Raw genomic sequence first — 26,029 nt, 5'->3', positions numbered from 1 at the left:
AAGTCATCTTTTTTTTATTTTAACACATAAAAGCATCACAACAACAATATACAAATTCTTAGTAATCTTTAAAACCAAAACACATTTACACATGCAACAATAGGGTTTAAGACAATGAGTAACTTATTGAATAATTTTGTTTTTGGAATGTGTTAACATTACTTTGCAGGAGAAAGGACTGCCGTTTACTCCGCAGGAGGAAAGTCTAGACTATCCCTTAGCTCCAGAACAACATCTGATAGGTCAAATATGCAGTATGTACTGTAATTAATTCTAAATTTGAATGTTTTCAACATAACATACAGTTCCTTTACTGGCATTACTCTCTACCTTTTAGACAGTTACAACCTTTAGTGATCCAAAGTGAAAGGAAAAAAGAACGGGTTTGATGGTTTTGTTAAAAACTTGTACTTCAAACATCTTTGTGAATATGACCTCCAGACAGCAGTCTGACTCATAAACGTCTGGTGCTGTCACAATCAAATGACGCCCAATTACATTTTGAAGAAGTGCGACTCACCACACAAGACAATGTGCCCTGTTCTGCATTGAGTCCACTGGAATGAGGACAAGAAAGTCCGCCACAGAGGCGCTGCTGTTGACCCTCACGTCACTGCTCTCAACGAGACACATCACTGCCAGTGACGTTCGGAACATCAGTGTGGACTTTGAAAATATGGTTTTAAGAAGAAATAAAAAGATGAAACAAGGGGAGGTTTCAGTTTGATAACGTAATTGAACAGCCAACAGAAATAAAAGATTTGAGGAATAATCAACAGAATAGATTATTGCTCCAGAGTAAAGTTTTTGTTGTATTTGTTATATCATCAATCCTTGTGGCCTCTTCTGTTTGACGGATTCATTATGATTGTATGATTGTCTGTTTGAGTCCTTTACATAGGGTTGGCTGTAAACCTACAGCCACAACACTGAAAACACATTCATAGACACCAAAAATATACATTATGATACTGTCAAAAGGTACAATAATTACACAGAAAAGGAAATTACAGAGTTAAAACAACACCATTATGTTTTCATTTATCTTTTTGTCTGTCCACTTTTCTTCTCTTGTTCTTGTCGTCCACAAATGTTTTGGGCGTGTTGGGTTCTGTGAACCCATCAAGTGCTCCTGGTGGAGAGTCAAGAGTCCCGCCTGCCCTCCTGCTGCTGGATGGGGTGGCAATGTCTCCCCTCTCTAAAAGAACCACCGAAAAGCTTCGCCGTTGTTGACCGGCGTCCTCTGTGGGAGACAAAATGTGAAAAACACCTGTTAATTTTCAGGTTTCAAGGTCATGCCATTGTGGTGTCATGCACTCTTCTCAGCAAATTACAGAAAAGCATACATACTGTAGATTCAGAAAAAAAATACACATACATTTGAAAGCCAATAATCAATAATATTAGGACCAGTACTGGTTAACAGCAGTTTGAAATAGCATGGGCATGAAGTTAAATAAGAAACCCAGAGGAGCACTTAAAACGGCTTTAAAGCACAGCCACCAAACCAAGTATTTCATCAAAGAGCCAGCCAAGGTGATTACATCCACGTCCCACCCACACCCAAATAATCATTACGCTGGATGAAATATTCAATACAAATTCCCAAGAAGCAACAATGAGGCATTTAATTACTGTGAGCTCTAGCCGCAGTGAGGGGGAACAGTGCATCATTTCAATTTGAGCTCGCGCCAGCAGCCGCCCCTCCTCCCTCTCCCCGAAACCTCTATGCCAGAGTGACAGCCTCTCCTTTCCAAAACTCATTTGGAAGTCAAAGACATAAAATACTGAAGTCTCCCACCAATCCCCATGACCAATTAGCACATTTTTTGATAATTTTTTTTCTGCTGTTGACAGGGAGGGGAATAGTGCATAATCACAACTAATATCACTTGAGTCTGCGAGGATGGCAATTTGACATTTTAATACCCAGTGTCATTTGTGGCTCCTTAAAGGCCTGTTGAGTACTTTAGCACCAGACAGGTGCCCACACTCTGGTTTATGTTTATGGACCACATGTAAACATTAATTAAAGTGTACAATAGGACTGGGCAATAATATTAACATACTGACTTTCTGTGGATTCGTATAAGATCATATGTTTTTGCTTTTCCAAAATTCTTCTGTTCAAATGAACAATTCCAAGTATCTGTAAGAGTTGAGTTGTTCAGGACTTTTGTTTAACAGATGTGAAGAATTCTAACAACAATCAGTTGATTGACTTAAATCCCATTAGTATTTTGATGATGTATTAACCACTAAAGTAATTTTTCAAGAAAAACAAAACTCTCAAATGCAGTGATCTTCTGCTTTTTGTGATTGTACATATTAAACTGGATATGTTTAGGTTTAAAACTTTGCTGACAAAAGAACCACATTTTAGACATTACCTTGGATTTGAACATGTGATAGGCCTTCTTTATTTTTTTACACTCTATAGAGCAAATAAGTTCATAGCTCATTATGAAAATAACCATACGTTGAAATCCTTGACAACAGAGGATGACATGATCAACTGAAATTAGTTCAAATGAATAGATTTTGATTATTTTACATGTAATTTTACGCACATTTATTGTAATTGTGATATACTGATATTATAATACATATTAATTTTTCATTCTAGCGTGCTTCCCACTGTATGTCCGGCAAGCATTATTGCTATGAGTCTTTTACATTTTTATGCAGCCAAATTTAGGATTTTAACCATTTTTACATTCAGACTGACTTTCAGAGATTTTTTGTTACATTTAACTTAGACAGTTGCGTAACACCTCAATGCACAAACACTTGAGGATTTCAGGTTTCAGATTTCAGGTAAACAGCCCTCCAACAACAACACTTGATAAGTGTTCAGTCATTACGTATAAAACAACAGTTGATGTCTAATTGATAAAATTCTCGTCTCATTCTTCGTCATCTCCATAGGGAGAGAACCTGAGCTAAATATGTCAGCCGCCTGTAGACATCATCACACTAGTTTCGGCCACATATATTCCTTCCTATGTGTATGGCAACCATTCAACATTTTTTTAACGCCATATTAAGAAATTGCTATTATCTTTCAAAGTGAATAATGGAGGGATTCAGAGCAGCAAGATGCCATTGTCACCATTTTAAAATTATGGATGGAATAAAACACAGTTATGTTTTTAAGGGTAAAGCTCTCAGCGGTCTGGGGCCTCATTTACAAAACTGTGTGTAGAATTCACGTCAAAAAGGTGTAAGGATGAAACAGAAAGTGTTTTAAATAAAAGTACAAAATATTCTAATTTATAACACATTGCGCACACACATTCCACACTGATTTCCCTTCATAAATCACAACCAGCTCAAAATTTGATGCATGAGAATTGACCTTCTTGTTCCACTTTTTCAGCATATCTATCTATCTAGTGACTACAGTATGGCCACTACAAATGCCAAAAAGGCTTTACAGTGGCAGTATGTTGCAGACAAAGCAAATTCTCCTGGCTCAGGAGGTCGGCCTCTCTCCGAGGTAAAAAGATGGTCCAATATGAAAGTAGAAGCCAAAAGGCACATAGCTAGCTTACACAGGCAACATATCACATCCGCACACTTGTGTATGGCAGCAGCGTTTGGCTCAAATGCCTGTGGATAAGGGCCAGTGTTGGGGCCAACACAGCCATGGCATTTGTCACTTTATATAGCACAATACACTCCCTCACATCTTTGCAAACACGGTCAGGCTTTTATAAAAGTCTTCCACCTATGGAACTAAGGCAAGGCCATCCACCCTTCAGAATCTCAATGGTGCACTCAACAACAGTGCATGTCTGACAATGGCGCAAATTGTAGTTTATCTTCACACTCTTCAAGGTTTGAGCAGCCACCACTTGAGGGGAAATGTACTGTTGGCTGCAAGATTAACGCCTGGGTTAGGCACTGCAATAGAGAGAAATTGCATTGGACTTGGAATTTCTAAATTAATCATCAATACCTTGAAGCCAGCTATCACACACAGCTGTGGCCTCAATTCTGTGCCCAATACTGCTGTTTCTCTGTATGAATGAGTTATGGGTTGACTCAGGCCACCAAGGGTGGTCAGGGCTTGGGGTGGGACTGGTGTGTCTTGGTTACTGCAGGTGTTTCTCTGTAAAATTGTGCTTAATAGAACACAGACATCCAAGAGAATGATTCTTAACGTCTCCAAAATTTGCTGTCATCCAATCGCCAAACCAGCAGTTGCATGTCTGTGTATTTCAGATGGTAACACCTTCAAGTGTAGGAATTAGCCTGACTGTAATTGAGAATGAAAAGCCATTATCTCATTGACATTTCTGCACAATGGACATGTTATAACACTATATGAAACCGTGCACTCGTATCTGTTCAACTTACACCTCGAAAACAGCATCATTTTAAACATAGTTTGGTATTGGTCTCCATTTATTTTAAAATTTTCTTAAGTCAGTTTGTTTTTTAATTGTGCATTTAAGGGACCCAATCAAATAGTTTTTGTTTATTCATTTTAAGAGTGGCTTATACATAAGAGTTAATATGTCAATTTACTTTTACACAGTGGTATCTATTTCAAAACGTTTGTTTTAAGTGAAGGACCCAATATCCTACCATCCAGTTTGTTATTTATAAATTGTTTGCTTAGAGAGGGGCATATGTCTTCTTTTGTGCAGACACAATGTTTATAAATGAGTTGTTTGCTTTTTTGCTTAATTGCAATGAGCTGATATGTTCTGTACACTTAAAGTGATTAAGTCTCTTTCACTATCGTCTCCCTCCCAGACTCCAGAATAAAAACCACGTAAACACGTCCCTGAACTATAAATGGATGGCGTAGGTATGGCTTTCTTTGGAAAACTGACCAGTTTACAGTTCTTGGTTGTTTTCTTTTGGATTTTTCTTGTGGAAAGAAAACCACAGAATTATACAATTTATACAAATGGAATCTGTAAGCTTAATGAAATTACATTCCGTTGCCAGTTTATTACATCCACATAGCTAAAGATATTGCCCTCCAATACAATACCTGTGAGATGTTTGTGTTATTTAGCCTCCCTTCATTGATATAAATGAGGTGGACAAAAGAACAGAAACACCTGTTAGTGTAACACAATAAATGCAGTTAAACAGCATCACAATCTGCAGCCTCTGAGACCATACAGACGAATCAACGCGTCTCTGAAACAGTTTCAGCAAAAAACTAATCATGACATCTATGAATGTAGGATTTATTGCAGGATTGTTGTATTAGACTTAGTTTTAGCTAGTTTGTAGGTGTCGCTAGTAAACTGGCATCTGAGTGTATGTTTGTCTGATAAAATAAAACAAAGAAGGGGTTGCATGGTGATGTAACCAGACACAACAAAAACTGAGATAAAGACACAAAGCCTGTAAGACGATGAGACTAATCCACAGTAGCACATTTAAAGTTTACATACAAAAGTCAGGCTAAGGAATCTCTCCAAACACATTCCGAGAGAGAGAACAATGATCTTCCAGAGCTTTCTATAAAACATAGTAACATGTCAGTCAGTATGACAAATCTTACTAATTAAGCACAGGGAATAGAGTGTAACAAGCATGTATACTTCAAACGCTGATGTCATATGCACATCCACGTGGATACACATTTTCAGCATCACACCATACTATCTCAGTATAGAACATGATGCTGTAAAAGCTGAGGCAAAGAGAAGAGAAAGGGGAGGTGTGAATGTTTATCTTAATCCATATTCTCACATTGATCAGTCCCTGGTGGAAGTACGGCTCACCAGAGACAATAATGACCCTGATCTGGGCACTCGGCATGTCTCTGTTTTGTTAAGTTCCCCAGTTATCGATCCAGTGGGGCTCTTGAGTGCTGCTTGGATTCACTCCCGGGCCTCCTCGTGTCGGCACACTGCAGTGACCAGGCACAAAGAAGGCTCAATTAGCACAGCCCCACGTTCCCTGCTCCCCCACCTGCATGTGCCTTCAGAATCACTCCATCAACCACCAGGGACAGCGAGGGAGAAAAGACAGAAGAATACAGAAACGACAGGGAGGGAGAGAGAGAGAGGGAAAAACAACGAGGGATAAATGGAGAAGGAAAAAAACAGAAGAGAGGAAAGTGGGGAGAAGGTACAGGTTGATAGTGTTACGCCAGGGACACGGGAGCAACACAAAGGTTTCACCTCAAATCAAGACGCTGTGGCAGCAGCTCAGCCTCACGTCAGCACCGCTGCCTCTGCAGCAGAGCATACATAACAACCTGGCTACAACGACACACAGAGGGAAAGACAATTTCCCGCTCTGGCAATGAATGCACACAACAGCGCATTGAACTGACTGAAGGAGGAGGAAGAGATTTCTCCAGACCTCAAATTAACCCCACCACACCACCACAGTAGGCAGTCTATTGTAAGTGTCTGTCGGTGGCTTTGGGTGATAACGACACAGTAAAACTGACATGTGGTGGAATAATTCTCTGCTGATTCTGGCAAGGCAGTGTGAGGTCTCTGGGCAGCCATGACACCCTGTGATCCTAACTCAACCTGGCAGGTGTAGTTAATGCTGAAGCCACATCGTCGGCTGATTGAGACGAGGTGGTAGAAATATGGCGCTGACTATAATGGGACGTTGAATCATAATCAGGCAGACTGAACTGAAGCAGCTTCTGCAAAGGCTGCTCCAACCTCTGCAGGGGCATATGCATACACACACACACACACACACACACACAAAACATAAAACCCCCAACCACAATCTTAAACATCCAGATTCACACCAATCCTCCATATCTTTTCCACACAAATAATAAAAACACATGAACAGTCCTCAACCCCCGGCCCACCCCTGCCCTGTCCCTCCTCTCCCCCTGCAGCCTTGGCGTCACACTGAGCTGGGGCCAGAGATAAACCACTCAAGACGATGAGGATGATAATGGCAGACGCCGCAGCGCCTCAAAATTCAATCAGCACCGGGACGTCAATGCGGATGAGTGTAAAAGTGAAATATGCTTGCCGGCATGTGTTAAAAGATGCCACACAGGGCTCGCAGAAACAACAACAGGCGATGAAGAGGACGATGAGAGAGAAAGGAAGAGAGAAAGAGAGTGAGAGAGAGAAAAAAAAAACAAGAAGGGGAGAGAAAAATGAAAATAATGTGTCTCTACTCCTCTGCTTCCCGGCACAATCCCACCGGCATTTTGAGCAGCCCTACTTTAACCACAGACTGTGAATAAATTACCCTTTTGAACTCGGGGTGATTGCAAATGTGCCCCGGTTTCTCTTGAGACATGTCTGGCACTAACCCTCAGCTCTATGCTCCCAGCCAGCCTTGTCACAGAACCCCATCCCCTCCCTCCCACCAACACACACTCAAGGCGCACACACACAGGCATGCACAACATCATAAAACTTTTAATTCACCATAATTACTGGTTGGAATTTTTTCATCCTTCTCCCCAATGTTTCTTTTTTTCTGTCTAGGAATTCTCAAGAATCTCCTCTTACTCTGAGATTTTAAAAAAACAAAAAAACAAAAAATGCATTAGAGATGAGAAAGTATGCTAGAAAAAAATGTAGTAGAGTCAGAATAATCAGAGCAGAGATGGAACGGATGGAAGCAGGGCAGAGACAGACAGGAAGAGAGGGATCTCGGGGAGAGACGGTGGCACTGGGCGGGTTGAAAGGCAGCCTGTAGGAGTGTGCTGATGTGTTTCAGAATGCTCATTATAACACATGGCCCGTACATTACCCTGACAATACCCATAATTTATTAACTTGCACACCGGGAACCAGGCCACTTTTCATAAGCACAGTCCTTTGCATGCAGCTCTGACAGGCTGCAAATAAAATATATATAAATAAATACTACTGCCACCCTCTCTCTCTCTCTGGACACACACACAAACTGCGTCCACCACTGCTTTAGCTGCCTGAACACTGACTTTTTTCTTTTTATATATATATATATATATTAAACATAATTACAAACATTTTTCACAATGCATCACGACTGCAAGTGAAATTTGTGTGCACACACAGGTCAGCCAGTTTGTTTTCTCTTTGCCACAGTCACATTGCGATCCCCAAATAAACCTGACACCTCAGAACTACAGTAAGAAGAGTTAAGTCTGTGATCATTTCAGTATAAAATGACATGACCATGCAGGGGAAGTGACTTTGATTATTTCCTTTTAGGGGACAAAACTAGAAGAGACGGGAAAACGGAGTGAGGAAAGAGCATGTTTCATCAGAGCGTTGGAAGGCGGACATTGGGAGCCAGCCAAACATTCAGGGCTGATCTCCAGGTCTAAGAAACAGGGGGGAAAAGTTTCAGCAGTGCAGTCAGCCTTAACTGATGTGTTATATATTGCCTGTCACTTTATTCTGCAGGAATATTGGGGCGTTGCCAAGCTCAAACCTAGAAGGTATAGCAATCCATCACCTGCACTGTTACCGGCGTTGTTGGGTGGGGGTTGAAATCTCATCTCGAAGCTTGTAGCCAATATTCCAGCCACCCAATGTCGTTTATGAAAGGTACCTCTCCAAGGCCGCTATCACGGACGGACCAGTCATCCAGTCATCCGCATGCAACTGCTCCCCGTCCTGCATCACAACACCGTAACGCAAACATCTTCTCTCCTTAAGAGCTTAAACCTCGATTATTACCTGCATATACAAGTGAGAATCATCAATGACTAGTAAATAAATAAATAAGCTGACGTTGTACATTACTTGAATTTTATGCTAGTTCTGCTACTACAATTCAGAGTGAAATATTCTACTTTTTAGATTTATTTGAAGGCTTTGGATCTAAAAACATATCTTTTGGGCACAACACTGGCTGATGTCCATGCGGCAAAAACAAATACCGGTACTATTTCCTGACTGATGTACCGATGAAATGTAATGTCATGCTCACAGTGTAAAATATTTATAATTAAACACTGTCCTCTAGCTCATTAAATGTTCCCTCGGATTAGAACTTTCAGAGTACAACCTTTGTAATATGACAGTCACATTATAAACCATAAAAACATCAGTGCTAAACATATTTTGTCACTTCACTGTCACTGTGACTATATCTCTTTTCAGCATTTTAATGTACTGAACGAACTTTAAATGGAGCAAATTTGCTAAGTTTTTCACAGTTTTGCCGAAAGTTTGTGTTATTTTTACTGCTTAGAACTGTCTCATCATTACAACAGAAATATAAGCTCATTGGGCAGCAGTCAGCAGAATGACAGGAGGATGCATGTAGTGTCTAAGTACAAAGGTCACATATCCACTCTGAGTCAGTACCATTCATTTTCCATGGCACTTTCAGGTGGCCTAAAAGCTGTTGTGACTTGCTAGTTCATCCTATCTGCAAGTGAGAATATCAATTTTACTTAAAAAAGGTGTATGGTTTATGTATTTATTATAAGTCAGTTCAAATGTTTACATTAGCATTGAGATCCAAACCTCAGTGGCCTAAAATACACAAAGCTGACAATGAATTTTCAGCATCATCAACCCTTGCATGGAGGACTTAAAGCCTGATATATTAACAAACTAAGCAGAATCACACTAACTACTTCTTTCCACCTATTTTTCCTCTTAATAGCTCACAACACTAACACACGCAGAGGGTGAAGCCAAGTACACCAGTTGTGATAGCATTCCAATGCTGAGATACAGCTACAATCTTTTAATTCGAAGTCCAGCCTTGCACCAGGCATCCATTCGAGCAAATCAAGCTAAGTGTATTGCGGATGTTTGTGAGTAATGAGGAATTTGGGAGTTTTTTGCTGACTAGGCATGTATGAAGTGGGGGTTGAAGGGGGGGATGTATGATGGTGTGCTTAAGAGCCGTGCCTGAGAGAGGCGGGGTGGTCACAGGGGGGAGATTAGGCTGAGGGGCAGCGAAGGAAAACCAAATCCATCTCCATCTCAGAAACATCCTAAAGCAGATTACTTACTTCAGTGGGAGAGGAAGAGAGGGAGGAAAAAGAGAAAAAGGAGCAGAGGAGCATGAGATGGATGAGGGAGCTGAGGGAGAGAGAGAGCAATTAGCATAGATGCAATTCTGGCACAGTCCTCAGACTTGATATTTGACCTTCTGCAAGAGTCTTGCCAAATATCGCCTGAGAAGTGCAGACGGACCATATGGCAAAGTGCTGCTGAAGGCTGAGTGCAGTGTGACTCCAAGCCTCTGTATGCTAATGGGGGAATGTAATTACAGTGCAGTATTCCTGTAGGATGTATATTTGACCAGCCCTCCATAGGAGCAGGCCTGCAGTGAGTCAGACCAAGCCTCAGCATATTCAGAAAATACACTTTTTTATCAAACGGTCAGGGACGGTGAAATACAATGGGTCCAGTATAACTGGGGCAGCACTGCAGTATGTCACTTTATGAGGAAGTCTTTATATGTTTATGGAAAAAGATACACCTATAGTCAAATGTTTGAAAATGGTAAATCCAACTGCTGATGGCAAAACGCCTGCTAAGCCAGTCACATCACTGACTGAGGCATGATCTAAATTGCAAGATGCTTGAAAATATCAACACCAGCTTTCTGCCTTACGTGAATTTGCGCTTACTAATTTAATGATTCTGATAAATCTATCTTGTATTTACTGGATATTGGTTGTTGACATATGGATACCCTGGATACCCTTTAGGTTTGCCATGCAGGTGTTCAGCATCGAGTTTAATGACATTAGATGTATGACGTTATATCAGTACCCAAAGGTACTATCAACATATCGGATCACTATGAGAAGCCATAATATGTTTTCATCAATATAACAAAGAAATGTCAGAATTAAATTAACCATTAAATGCCATTGTAAGTATTTGTACTGTCAAGATATTACCATTCCTTTAATCTGCACAAGCTGGGGCATGCTGACTGTAAGTACTTAACCTAAACCACAATCATTCATTAGCTTTAACCAATTAGCCTAAAACAGAGCTGAACCTGAAAACCTGAGCTCCAACCATCCTCCCTTACCTTCTCTTTACAACTCCTGAACACGCCAAGGAAGTCACTCCATAAACATGGCAACTCGACATAATCTAGCCAGCAATTATATTTTCCCAAAAATCAGGGAGCGAAGGCATTAACAAAGCCTTGAAGTATCTAGTACCTAGTTAGAACTATTTCACCCTGTGACATAGAATAGAATTTCACACAATGCATCAGTACAGTGAAAAATATCTATCTAGCACTCAGACACCATGCCCCTTCCACTTATCATGTGTGGAAAATCCCTGCCCACACAGACGGCGGCCGAGCCGAGCCTCGTGGGAAGAAAGTGAGGCAGCACCTTGGGTCAGAGGCTGCAGTCGGTAGCTGGGATCACCTACCTGCGGCTGAGTGCAACAGTGCTGGCCTCCATTTCAATTAACTTCAGCCTAAGTATCCTTGTCCAGGTAAAGCAATTTGTTACAAAGCTAACTCTCCTCTGAGAGTGAGCCCTACAAGGGAGACAGTCGAGAAGCTTTTACGGTGCTGCTGAGGCTTCAAGAAAGCAAAACAAAGAGATTCAGCGGCGAGGTCAATTGAGCTCCGAGATGAGAAATCAGAGGAGTGCGAGCAGGCGGAAGGGCAGGCGTTGTAGGATGTGAACGGGGGGGGAGGGAGGATGAGCAGGACACGCGTTTGAGTGTGTAGTTACCTGAGGGATCTCGTATGGAAATCCCCAATTTCTCAGCCAAGTTGCAGCCCTTTGAACAGTGGAAGACGTCAGCAAGCGCGGCGAGAAGCCATGTGGGTGTAACGAAGCGAAGGCTAAGCAAGGCAACATGCTGCCAGTTCTCTGAAATGTTAAATTGAAATGCAAAGTAGGAGCAGGCCTTCTTGTTTTGAGCAGATTTCTCAGCATCTGTGTGGGATCCCTTAAACTCAGAAGGTCTATACGCAGAGCTCTGCATATTTACTGTAAATCAACATAATATTTAGGTTAGGCTTGGAAAATACACACAGCTGAAGTTGAATCTTTAATTGCACTCAAGTAACGGAGACTAGTGCTGATCTAGCTGTGCGTTAAATTCAGCGAGAAACAAAAATCTCAGGTCGGATTTTGAATACGTGCAGCCAGTTTGCACTTTTTAAGTGTAGTGACTTTACTCTATATTGTGCTGCTTATACCTTCATGTTACTCATTATACAGAATGTATGGTGCATGTGTGCATAATGTTTCAAGACATTTTTAGGTGCTTCACAGTTGGACTATTACTAGATGGACTTGAAATTTTTGCAGTTAACTTTTCCCTCATTATTGTCACTGATGTGCCTTTGAGCAAGACCTCTTAACCCAAGCTGCTTTGGTGGAGCTGCTCAGTAGCCAGCAGGTGTGACTGTGGTGTGTTGTTGGGCAGCTTCCAGGTGTGACTGTTTGCAGTTGTGTGGGTTTTCTGTTAAAAAGATGGGCTCTAAGAGACAATATATAGCTCTTCAGATACTTAAGGGCAGTTACAGGTACAAGTCTCTCTGTAAAAACATAAGTAAGTAAAGAAAAAGCATTGTAGTTCGAAACATCCAATCGACAGAGCTTAAAGCTCTATTACATGCAGTGTTAACAGCATGGAGAAACTACAAATTACGATTTTATAACCTGAAGTTTAAGTGAATGTGGTTATGTATTCTGGGAAAACTTTGGATGTATTTGGCAACTGTGGTTCTATGTTTTGCAAACAATTGCTCAGACAAAACCTTCTGGTTTTTCTGCAGCTCTAATGCATGCCTTTGACTGGCTACAGTGGCAGCCCAGGCTCATGGGTATATGCTAGTATTTCGCATCATCAGTCAAGCCAAACTTATATAGACATGATTTCTCATAAACAAAGCTGAAATAGTTGTGAATGCCTCTATAGTTTTAACTTGTTCAAGACCCAAGAGAAACATAAACCTCGTAAGGAATGCGAAGTTATCCAGGAGATGAAATGAGTAACAGCAGTGGAAAGCAGTCAAAACTTCTGCTACAGAAAGTAAAAACATTGGTCTTTTGTTGAACTGAACATATACAGCTGATGACAAGGGTCACAAGTAGCAACAGACATTGCTTCAGTTTAAAGCAGGAATTATGTTAAACATTGGCTGAGCTGTTGCTTTTATATTCGATAGACGACATGAATCAACCGAATGATTTGTTTGACCAGCAGACCTGCACAATGTGTGGCTGACACTTTGGATGTCTGCACATGGGCTCCCCGTTTAGTCTCTTATTCATAACACCCACATTTATGTTTATTTTTGGAGAAGCATACTTCCAGTTTAAGGGGTCACAAGTCAAAAAGGTCGGAAGTCACTCTGATATGTATTTATAGTGGAAAACCCAAGGCTGTACAGGAAGTTTTAATTTGGTTTTATTGAATTTATCTGAGATACATACAAAAGAAGACCGTAAAAGGATTAATTTTATCTAGTTAGATTTAGAAATCTAATATTCCAAATGAAACAACCTAAAATGAGAAATTAGGCTTTTGCTAAACTGGAACTGGAATAGGCTTTAGTTCAACTGGAAGATAAACAAGAGAGATAGCGTTAGGAGAAAGTTAGTGGGCAAATGTAATATGCTAAAGGCAGCATTTAAGACAGAACTAATCCAAGCAGACCCCCCCCCTCCTCCGCTTTAGTCATTCCACCTCCACACTGATCAGACAGGGAAACCGGTCACAGTTTCGTCAAAACGCAGCATGCACTCTGAGCAGATTGAAATCATTTCTCTACTCAACAGTGCGAACAGACAAAACAGATCTTTTTAGGAGTGACAACAAACTGAGAACAGCTCAAAGGTTTATCAGTTGTGGAGGACAAAGAGGCTCTCTGCTCAGGAATGAAAATATCCACCTGATGTCATCAACCCGTGCATCATAAATCCTATCCTTTGCCTCAGGGCCACAGACTGACTTCACGCCTCTGTGACACACACTAACCCCAGGGCTTCTATCAGAAAAAAAAAAACCTTGAAATATCTTTCTGGGCATGGTGTCAGATGCTTGCCATGAAATATTCATAATCTGAGAGCAGAGCCACAATAGAGGTGGTGGCAGCGTGCGAGGATTTGACTTGCAGAAACTGAGACGCTTAAACCACGTTGACCGATTTCTCCCATCAGTTGTCACTCACAAATTGACTTTCACATTAGTTTTCCTGGATGAATGGCACAAAGCCATCTGTCATTTAAGCCTTTTAACCTACAGATATATACTCACGAGTGCATCTGCAGAACTGCAACTCTGTGGCCCTGAATATTACATTTAATCTATTTTGCCAACTACAATGAGGTTAACATAGATTGGATACAGAGTTTTGTTTTTCTTTTGCCACTCAATATTGTAACCTGTATTAAAGAACTTTGCAATTCAAACAGTTAAAGGGCTATTCTGATGTTTTTCTTTGCTTGAATTCATCACCCATAAAGTCTGAGATATACCTGTGATTTACGTGGTAAAATAACAACTGTGTGGACCCGCAATGCAAGAAACAACCAAATTCGCACAATTCTATTCATGCCATCTACCTTTACCTATTGTTTGTTTCCTCATCTGATTTTCTGCCCACCTTGCTCGGAAAAATGTGAATTGTTTTTGACAGCTGACCCTCACACTGTGATAAGCAGAGACACTTGCACACACAAGACTTTCAGAGTTCCTGTTTATAACTCCATTACCACGCTCCGATAAGGTCACTTTAACAAACGCAGACCAGAAGTTCTACTGTGATGGAATACCTCTTTCAAACAACACTTCAAAGTCTCCGCAAGCAATGGAAAATAGTTTCTTGGAAGGCAAGAAGTTAATCCAAAAATTTAGAAAACTTTCAACAGTAATGGGAAATATGTAAGAGTTGTAAATACCAAGTGTTTTAGCACTTCAATTTCTGGAACTAGTAAGGTTTACTTTCAGGCCATTTGTGTTGAAAGTTAAAGAGATTTTGTTGGGTAAATATGCAAAGAAACTAGTAAAATCATAGGCAGATTATTTTCGCACAGATTAAACTACACTATATAGACAAAAGTATTGGGATGGAGCTGTTTTTCAGGGGCTGGGTTTGGTCTCTCACTTCCAGTGAAGGGGAATCTTAATGCTTCAGCATACCAAGACATTTTGGACAATGCTATGACTCCAACTTTGTGGCAACAGTTTTTCTATTCCAGCGTGACAGTGCACAAAGCAAAGTGCATAAAGACTTGGTTGGATGCGGATGATGGATCATCTCAGGCAATGAGAAGCATTCAGTCAACCAGACATACAGTAGGTAACAAGTGCTATGGGCAGTGAGGAGAATTTTGAGGTCTGACTTGAAGAAAATCAGTAGGAGAACTGTAAGTTAGTGGTCTGTCAAAGAGATTGAGTGAGAGAGTCAGAGAGGCAGACATAGAGATAAAGGAACAAACAGAGGTGTACACTAAAATACAAATCATCATATGCAGAGCACATGCTTGAATTTGGAATAATAGATTATTATTATTTTATTTATTTATTATATTATGAATTAGTGGTGACTTGTTGCTTCCTTAGAAATCAATTCCACTCTACTTAATCACACATACTTGAACATGATTGTGAAGTCATAAGTTGATTAAGCTTGAACAATCTTGACAATTCTGTGTTTTATATTAAGCCTGTGTTTTTAAGTTAAATTAAAATGAAATGCTCAGGTCCAACATACAGTACCAGGTATTGTGTTTACCAATGACCAAAAGTATGGAGACGGAATGGCGGATGTCTATAGGGAAAATACTCCCTCAGCATGCTGGCTCACACTTTTTATACCAACGTCGATTCGGCTGCCTTCACTGCCAGCTCAGAGGCTGAACAACAACACCTCCCCAGTCCATGTTTATATGCTTCATACAGACCAGCAAGGCAGAATAACAGTTCCCACCTTAAGCAGGACTGCTTAAACATCCATTTTATTAGATCCATACTCTAACACCAAGATCCAAAGGTGTGTTTACAGCATCAAAGTGGACAACAATGAGCTCAACTAACTTTCCAACCAACTTAGCAGTACTACTCAAACAAAGTCAAAAGATTTATTTTAGTGAAATTAGTTTAAATGTTTTTGTTTTTAGGTTTTTGAGCAGTAATAACTGGCTGCCGATACGTCATCACACGCGCTCTTTAAAGGCTCCACCGTTTAAATGGAAAGTCACTGTGAAATAGTCAAATGATATTTTTATTGTTTGACATGAGGGAATGCTATGTGGCCCTAAAACCATTATCAATTTCATTAATGAATAAAGGAGCATACAACTGTTGGCATCCCAGGTGGAATCTGAAATTGAACAGTATTAGTAGCGACGTAATAATCATAGCTCACAAATGGAAACAAATTGTCATGTGACTATATTGTTTGAAGAGCATCATGCTGATCCTGGATGGAAATGAGTCATCATCAGCATTATGCAATATATTCCTGTGTAGTTTACATTATAGATAATTGCTTTTAAGGACGAAGTAAAACTATAGCTGATACCTAATAACATGTATGACACAGCTACAAAGAAAGCTTGCTTAAAGAACTACTGGTGTCGGATTGTTGTTATTAGATCCAAATCTCACAATATGTGCAAAAGACACAGTAAGTCAAGATCCCATAAATTTTTATGGAGAACAAAAAACACCATGCTGCAATGCTCTGCGCTCACTGCAGTCCTGTGATGCAAAATGGTAGACTTTTTTCTCACACTTTTTCATACCGCCTCTCGGTAATGACGAGATACCTTTTAACTTCTCAGCCAGAGTCAGCATCAATAATTTATTCTCATCTGTTTAAAATTTAAAGTGCCACACATTAACGTCCTGCCGCACCTGCTCTTTCACGCTGTCCACCCTCCACTGGGCTGCTTTCTACCCCCATCACTCGCTCTCTCTCTCTCTCTCTCTCTCTTTACCCCCACCACCACCACCACCATAATAAAGACAATGACAATGAGTTCTCTTTCACCACTGAACCAGCGATGTTAAATCAAACAGGGGCAGAGGAGGCGGCAGACCACATAATGTAAGGGCATCGTCCAGACGCGTCCGATTACGCTTTGGCCTTAATTGGTGGCAGTGGCAAAAACGATGAATTCTTTAACAGTGCCGTGCGGTTGTGCCTTTCTGAGCACGGCAAAAGGCCTAAGGAGGACAGCTACTCGGCGCAAATCGAAGCTGACAGAAAATCCACACGGCACGACCAATCTAGGGGAAAAAGGGCATGACAATGAATAAAGGGCCCCATGCTCTTAAGTAGCTGAGGGCAGCTTGCAGGGAAGATGTGTATAATTAAGCGGTCTGCATCGTGGTTCAGATGGCAAAATCCTATTGTCTTGACAGGAGCTTAAGGTTGCCCTTTAGGTTGAAACACGCGGCGGCATACGGCCCCATATTTCTTTTCGTTTTCACACTCCCCCAGACCTCAGCGACCAAATTAATCTGCAGTTTTAAAGCTTGAATAAATCCAGTAAGTTAGAGATCTGCAGATCTAAAGGCCGTCTGCCCCTCAGGCTTTCCCTTCCTCGTTTTTTTTTTTTTTTTCTTACACCCACCCCCCCCTTTTGCCCATGGAGATTGGCTGGCAGCACTCAGTGTTATCTCCAGGGAGGCAAAGGTTGGGGGGAGGTGGTGAAGGCCACAGATTTGTCCTTATCTATTCTGAGCACACCTAAAACAAATTAGACCTGGCTGCCGTTGCTTATTTGGCTCCCGTGCTCTCATTAAGAGGCTGAATCCAAGCTATTTTCCTCAAGGTCCTGCTTCCTACCATTTTGGGCCTTGTCTTTTATCACAATAGCAAAGGTTTCTAGGCAGCCATACCACCTTTTCATCTTTCCCATTTCATGTCGTCATATCAACACCGCACAAAGAACCGAAGGACAGAGGGAAAGAAAAAACATCTCCTTACTCTTGGATGCTGTTTCCTGCTAAGGACTTGACAGACTTTGACATTTGTTAATTGAAAAGAGGAATCTGTTCAATTGGATTTTTGTTTTTTACCTTTTCATGTTTTTTCTACACTGTGTTATACTACTAACCAAGTAGGAGTCTGTCTGGATGCTGTTCTTTTAGGAACTGAGCTCCATCTTTGCAGTATGAGAACATAAAATAGAGCTGTGCTGTTTAAGTCGGTTTGTTCCTTTCAGTGTTGTTAACAACCAATTGAGCTAGCATTTAAAAAAGTATGGTTCTGAAGATGCTGTGTTTCTAACATATTATACATTCAAGGCGGATGTTGTTTTAGATACCTGAAGTACATGAAGTTAAGTCTGCTGTCATTCACAAGAAAAACCTTGCTAGAAACAAAGTTATGCGCGTACAACTCATACGTTGTTGTTTGGATGTAAAGTTGAAGTGCAGAAGTCTTCCTCACTTCACTGGTCAGACTTTTACCACAGAAAACTAATGTTTTTGTTGAAATGATTAAATGACTTGTCTGACTGTACAACATAGTGGCTTTGCAACAAACATTGTACTGTACTCAACTTCTGAAAGGTCTTTTATAAATTTATAGATACAATATATTATTAGCTATGAAGTCTTCATTACTCTATTGCAAGTAATATTGTTTATGTATGAAGACTACTATTAACAGTAGAGCTCTACTTGTCTCAGTCAGTCATGTTTGAAGTATCTACTGTCAATAACAAAAATCACACTCACTGTTACACTGTTACTGCTAAACTCTGAAGTATTGGAACTGTGTAAGATTTCTCACTGAAAGATTATCATTAAGTCCTAGTGACAAATTCAGAGAATATTTGAAAAGTTAGTTGTTGGATAAACAGGTCACACTAAAAACTATTTATGAAGGCCCACCATACGTTAGCTTGACTAACAAAGAATGAAACATGATATAAAATTTCCCAGATAAATTGAATTCAAATTCAAAAGAACTTGTATTATAAAAAAAGTAACCTCACTGTGGTGCTACGAGCAACATGGTTTACTTTCAAAGATTAATTATATTACTTTAAAGCAGAATGCTACCACTAAGCCACTTGCTGGATGCTAAATACCAAACACCAATCGTTCCCAACGCAGGGGTCCCTAGATACAATTGAAGGCTCGCATGATTATTAACACAAATTTTCTCCCTGTTCCCTAAAGTTTGCATCCTTGGTGTGAAACCATCACCACTTCAGGCATATAAAAATCCTTCAAATGACACAATCTGAGACCACCAAGGCCACAACCTGTGATGAGTAGTCAGAACTAGACACTGCAGCATTTTAAGGGGCCACGAGCCAAAAACATTTTAGAAAAATGATGTGAACATATGGACGCTCTCACATGTGTATTTTAGTGCCACATGAGCAGCACAAGCAATCATACCTTGTACAAAATTTAGGAAAAAGCTAAGGCCCTTTTCATGAGCCTCTCTGCAGAAATAAAAGTGAAGTTGAGATAAGAAGATGACGTAAACGGAGGTGAAAACACAGCCTGCCCACATACGAGCATTATTGCATTTGAAAGTTAATGAATGACCTTTGAGCCATAGGAGCTCAAACTACGCGAAGGTAACTGCTCGGGAAATGTTAGGTTAGATGAGATTCCTTTGCCAGACTAATCCATCCTGGAGCCTGAGAGCAGCACCGAGACAGAGCGAGAGAGAGAGCAGAATCTGCTGCAGAACAGCACAGCAGTGACACAGGGCAATTCTCTAGGGCCTTGCATTAGCGCGCTAAATTAAAGGGGGTATTAGATTAAATTGGCTCTCCGATTTCAGGGGTGTGAGTAAAATTCTGATTTGCATTTTCCACCGCTGCTTAAGATATAATTAGTTCAGGGTGATTCCCATGTGGAAAACACTGACAGCCAAATCTAACTGGCTGCCAGTAGCTTATCGTCTCTTCCAAGGCAAAAGGTGTACTCAGCTCGGGTTTGGTGTGCACGTTGGTTTGTTTGTCTGTATGTGGTGAGAATGCGGATGCAGGCGTGTTTGTGTGGATCTTTGTGCGCGTGTGTGTCAGAGAGAAAGCAGGATAGATGCATGCGTGTTACTGTTCACGTGTGAATTTGCACACATGGGCTGTAAATCCTCCTCCTAAACTCACTACAGCACTTGATTTGTCACACTTCTCAATCAGCCCTCACTGAACTGCGAGCGGCTATTAGCACCATCTGGGGAAAAAAAAAAAGCCCTTCCTGTTAATGCATGCATGAAAGTTTGTCGAAGCAAGAGCACAACTTCACACCTCTAAGATGCCTTTAAACTCCAACCCATTTCCGCAGCAGGAGGTGCACCTGTAATTACAGATGCAGAGTCAAAAATAACAATTACTGCTGGAGAGGTCCATAATATGAATTACTGAACTCAGTGAAGGAGCTTTTTAAAAGCAAGTGTGGATTTGTTTGGGGGGGTTTCACACCCTTAGTAATTCTAACCGTCTTTTGCAAATGGATGTTTTCCAAAAGAGCGTCTACCCATGCATTATGAATGTGAAGCATGCTTCCTGGACACCTGTTTGGGACACCTGTTAGTACATGACATATGGAGTCGACATCAAATGAGCTTCCGATTGCAACTTAGGGGGTTTAAACATCCAACCTAAAACCAATCAGTGACCCCGTTATTCCAACTCTAGTTTTAGTTTTTACACTTTATGAAAAGTCTATATTCTGTATATTCTGTATCAGCCAACACTCAGTTTAAGATACTGTACAACATGCTAAATAAAATATTCAGTCCCATAACACAATGGTTTTTGGCTGCACCAAAATAATCTGTAAATAAGCACTTTCTTATTAAGTCTCTTTTTTTTCACCTTAATTTGAGTCATAAAAGTCTCATTTTCTAAAACAGTAGAAATAGTAAACAAAAATAGTAAACATTTCCTCCTTTCCCTCCCAATGTAAATCACCTTACTTTAGGCAGTTTCTAAGATCAAGTTTAACTTTTCTTGATGCTAGCACACCGACCATTCTTTGTTTTCTAAAGATACAGACTCTATTTTCTGGAAAAGTTAATTTTTTACTGAGAACGGTTTGCAACGATTTAACTGCAATGACATTTCTTTTTTAGTTTCACTGTTTTTTTTTAAAATAAAATACATATATTTTTTAGAACTTTTCAATATGAAGATAGTTTTTTCTCTGTAGATTTGAACAGTGCTTGTCTGTACAACTTGTGTTTGTACAAGGTGTTAAGGAGGTTAGGAAAAGGCATCATGTAGTCTGTCAGTTTCAGCTGAATTTCAAAGATTTTGATGGTGGGGACTGCTTGTCAACACTACTTGTTCAAGAACAAGCATCCATGTTCGAGTTCATCTCAATCTACTTTGAGTGCTTCCATAATTTCACTGAAAAGGAGCAGGCACAGTCACGTGGAACATTTACATTATGAAACATAGCAAAAATACACCTAGACAAATAAATAGTATTATCTGAAATAAAGAGTGAAAAAAGCAATCATAGATTTAGGCAACAAACAGACAAACTGATGGCACAAATTCATGACAAACAAAGGAATCCATATATGCTGTTTTCCATTAGTAGATTAAGTAATTTTTTATAATTAACCTCTTTTTCCTCTCTGTGTAGTGACTTAATTAATAAGCAAATGATCTGGCCCTCAGGTTGCACTTATTGGTGACTCATCCATACAGTCTCATGTAAAGTCACTGAGCAAGTTCAAACTCTGACTGTAAAGAGAATCATATTAGCAAGCTAACACTCACATTCTGGCTTTACCTTTAATCACCAAACGTCAGCTGCTAAATAAATCAATTAAAATGAACCTTTAAATACAACACTGCCCTCTGATCTCTGATTGTGCACTGATCAGGCCTCTTGCTTCTTGTCACTTAAGCCAGTGCTTAGTGTTTTTCTCTTTCCTAAGTGACAGTGTTTTTCTTCTGCCTCTGCACCCCTCTTGATATGTTTCATGACCCAGATTGATCCATAATTGACTTTAATGACATGAATATAACCTGATTTCATATCAACCCTGATGTATATGCATTAATCAATTCATACAGGATCACTGGGAGAGGATGAGTCTGTGCTTCACTCCCCTCCCCACACAAAACTTCTGGGATGTTTTGAGAAACGCCATCACCAGCACAGCCATCGCTCTCGCCATCTCTTGGTGGTCGGAGGCTGAGGCTTTGTGGGATATTGATTCTCCCCATCCAGAGACGGTTTCCATAATTGGTTAAAATGACTGGGTGCAGAGAGGGATGGCTCTCTGCTGAAAACCATTTCCCAGCCCTGCTTGGAGCTGAGCCAAGCTTGGGGTTGTTCGGATGCGTTCCAGCCCCAGCCTGACTGGCAGCAATTAGGGGTGTCTGAGCCAAGCTCAGCTTGCGCTCCACACAAACACCCCTAATTACTGCCAATTAGGCTAGGCGGGTAGGCAGATTTGAGAAGCCGGGGGGATGTTCAGGCATGGGTGGGCATGGAAACAATTTTCAAGGGCTTAGAACGTGACTGGATGAAAAGGTTAATGCTTTGGAGTGCAAGGGGATAATAACAAAAGAAGGGGAAGCAGAGCCCCAGTTCTCACCTCCAGCGACGAGCCTGGCTTCTTCTTCAGCTCCTCGCATTTCCTAAATTTGCAGATCTGGTGGCCCGTTTTGCGGTTCCGACAACTGCTGCAGACACCACAGTTGATTAGCCGCCTGCAGGGTGCACAGACCCCACACCTTTTCCTTTTCTTCTTCGCTGGGTTTCCACTGGATACTGAGGAATTATTCTGTGGGCAGTCTGCCAGATTGGCAATTTGAAACGCACTGTCTGTAACGGCTGCTGAGGCTGCGGGGGAGTGAAGGGCTGTCATGACGATGACCCCGGGAGGTAATGAGATGCCCCCTAAAGCCGGGATAGCGGAAAAAGTTCCAACGCGTTCTGGGAGATTCATTATCTCTGCTTCAGCAGCGCCGCATTTCAGCTTGTTCATGCATTCTCCTGCTAAAGGTCTGCAGTGTTCGGGGGATAAGGTAGAGAGGAAATTATTATTTGCCATTTGCAGCGTCTCTGGCGGCACGCCAGGCTTCCCCGGCCTCTGGGAGTCATTTCTATGCATGCTGGTCCTATTAGGGTTTATTGCCGCTGATTTCCTTCCCCAGAGCATGGCGTTATCGCAGTTCCAAGGGGACATGCCAATTCTAGCACTGGGAAAAATGGGTGTTGTGATGCGGGCAATCTTAGCAGTCTGTGGAAAGGCCCCATTGGTTTTATAAAAGTTTGCAAAAGACCTGTACCTTTCCATTTCTGCATTATAATCCAAAAGCTGGCTTAATCCACCATCCTGAAGATTATCCTTTTGTAAGAGAGACACATCTGCGTTCTGTCCGTTTTCAATGCAAAGCGCATTGTTTATGTTAGACATGGCGGAGGAATGGCTGTCAACGTTTCAGGGAAGAGAGCGAGGTTACAGTGGCCTTTGTTGTTCTGCAGCTGGTTACGAACAGCGCGTTACCATCCTGGTTTATCTTCCCCAGTGCTGAAAGCAAACAAAAACAAAAACAAAAACAAAAAAAAACAACAGTTACACATAAAAGAGGCAAATGTTTTCATTCTAATCAGATTTCATTTCTGCTCTTCAACTTTTTTTTTTTTCTGTGAGGACAACAGCTGAACATTTGAAGAATATTCGGGCACATTGTTTACGCCCTGCGTTTTATAATGCAACTATCACAAACAGTCAGAACTCATCTTCATCCCATGACAATAGCATGATAGCTGTGACAGACTGTCGTGTCATTATTATAATGGGGAACAGAATTAGCATCCTCTACAAAAAAAACAGCCACACTTTCAACACTGTTTAGACGTCTTGTCAAAATATTCTTATAATAGTCTTTTTTTTTTAAAGAACTTCCAATCAGCTACTTCACAAAACGAATAAATACATTTTAATCCACAAGGTTACATTTCATCAAAACATCGAAATGTAAGACTCAGTCTAAAATATCACTATTTTGAAAAGTTAGAGATTCTCACCAGAATTCAGATTATGACAGCGGACAGTCACAAACACATTTATTTATTTTTGTTTTTTGTTAACTTTGGGCTTGCTACAAAAGCTCTTGAAAATAATCTGCTTTGGGTGCCAGGAGCAACATATTTAGAAATACTCAAATTTTTCATTTTGTCCAAAGAGTGGAGGTGGTCCATTCATGTAAACACGACCCTGTCCAGCCCTCTAAGAGCACCTGGTGTCCATTCATGGCCAGCTCTGTTACGCTATTACATTTATACAATAACAGCAGAGACAGCCACTGGTCCATTTACATCCAGATCATGAACCAGACCAACTACAGTGTCAGCCACCTCAGTGAGTGTGTGTGTTTGTGTATAGGTGTATGTATGTATATGTGTGTGTGAGGTGTGTGTGTGTGTGTGTGGGGGGGGTGGCTCCATTTCCTCTCTCCCTCTCTCCCTCTCTCTCTCTCTCTCCACCAGCCTGTCTGGATTTGGTTTCCACAGATAAAAGCCCATTAGACACATCTCCCCCTACTTCCATTACCTTTTTCTGGGCTTTCTCTCTTAATTGCCAAAGCTGATCCATTGCTGGAACACTAAAGCATTTCAAATCACTTCCATGGTGCTACCCAGCAGCTGTCTTGAAAAAAAAAAAAAATAAAGAATTATAAATATGCGCGCATGGAACTGGAGACATCGCACTAGGTGGCATTATTAAAACCCTCTGAATACTGGAGTGCATCCCACCTCTAAACATGTCCTAAATATTTCACTTTACCTAAAAAGTATCAAATGACTCAGGCAGTACATTCTCAGTGTTGTTGTTATTATTCCTACAAGCAGTCTTTTAAGTTTCAAGGCATTTTCTTACAATATCCAGCATTATTATTTCTAAACTACTATTATTCTCTAACTGTGATGACACAAACGTGAAACCATGAGTCCTATCCACCATCCAATCCAGAGCTGTAGCTTCAATGTCGATGTGGCATCCAGAACAACCCGCAGCCACCAGTAAACAAAACCTCCTTGGCTTAATGATCAGCCCTCCTCGGGGTCATTATTACTTAATCAATTCACCCCTGGAGCGAAATACGCAGCCCAAAGGCAATCAAGTCACGGGCATTGATTTTCAGCCTGTAAACAAAGTTTAGAGAGACAGAAATGTTCAATACTTGGGAGCTGGAGAGACAGAGAGAGAGAGAGAGAGGGGGAGGAAAGAGTGGAGAGAGTGCGAGAAGGAGACCGAAGAAAGAAAAGTAAATAAATAAATAAATAAATTAAAACAAGCCACGTCCGATTACGAACCGATGTGCCGCTGCTGCACAACGATGCCATTAATAACACTCAGTCTGGTCTGTCTTAGACATTCAGATCAAAGGTCATGCATAGATAATCCGGAGAGGGGAGCGCGGTGCAATAGTGCAAATGAAATCCTATAAACATTAATCTGGCGTTGCCCGGCTCACTTGGCAGCCACACGGACACAAATCGGGACAGGAAAAAGGTGGATAAAACGCATGCAACCGGACGGCAAAATATGGACGAACACACACACACACAGAGAGAAACACACACACACACACACACGCGAAGAGAGGGGGAGAGAGTGAGCATCACCTACCAGGTTCCTGTTGAGAAGAGCTCCCAAGATGCTACCAGCCTGCGACCGTGTAGCGGCACATTACTGCGAAGCGATACGTGGGGAGAAAATAATGCAAAGATGCGAGAAGACGCACAGACATAAGCTGCCGGAGGAGAGCGGAGCGAGTGTGTGTGTGTGTGTGTGTGTGTGTGTGTGTGTGTGTGCTCAGAGCGCTCAAAACAAAAGGACCATTTTTATCGACTTTCTGGTCACGTTAGAAAAAAGGTCGGAAAGTGCATAAATAAGCCAAAAGGTGTCTTGGATTTAAAAGAAAAAAGAGGGGGAGAAATCGCAGAGGGGGTGAGGTGTTTCCTCCTCTCCTCCTGATCCGGGGCTTGTATTGTGTGTCTGCCTGGTCTCTGCTCAGTCCGTGTCTCCTGTCGCTGTGTGTGGCTGATTGGTGCTGAGGTGAGGAAGCAGGGATGTGGACACCTACTGATCATTGGCTGGAAATTACTATAGAAACACACGGGAGGTGGGAGGGATGGATGGCTCAGGGCGCCCTACAGGG

At 41.2% G+C, this 26,029-nt stretch overlaps 1 protein-coding gene across 1 annotated transcript; it reads right to left on the bottom strand.

The window, feature by feature from the left end:
- On the bottom strand, positions 1-26,029 carry cxxc4 (CXXC finger 4). The gene is made up of 3 exons (XM_046417009.1): positions 25,498-26,029; positions 22,453-23,391; positions 1-1,243 (listed from the first exon to the last, which is right to left on the bottom strand). Exons 2-3 carry the CDS (start codon positions 23,275-23,277, stop codon positions 1,199-1,201), a joined length of 870 nt encoding a protein of 289 aa, XP_046272965.1. The 5' UTR covers positions 23,278-23,391; positions 25,498-26,029; the 3' UTR covers positions 1-1,198.

The sequence above is a fragment of the Scatophagus argus genome, chromosome 2 (assembly GCF_020382885.2).
Source record: "Scatophagus argus isolate fScaArg1 chromosome 2, fScaArg1.pri, whole genome shotgun sequence".
Lineage (NCBI taxonomy): Eukaryota > Metazoa > Chordata > Actinopteri > Scatophagidae > Scatophagus > Scatophagus argus.
This window is presented reverse-complemented; position numbering and strand designations above follow the sequence as displayed.

Bases quoted from the DNA above. Each gene is read 5' to 3' on its own strand.
- cxxc4 (XM_046417009.1), bottom strand. From the start codon at position 23,277: ATGTCTAACATAAACAATGCGCTTTGCATTGAAAACGGACAGAACGCA. The intron at 1,244-22,452 runs GTGAGAACTGGG...TGTCTCCCACAG, and splicing joins AGCCAGGCTCGTCGCTGGAG to AGGACGCCGGTCAACAACGG.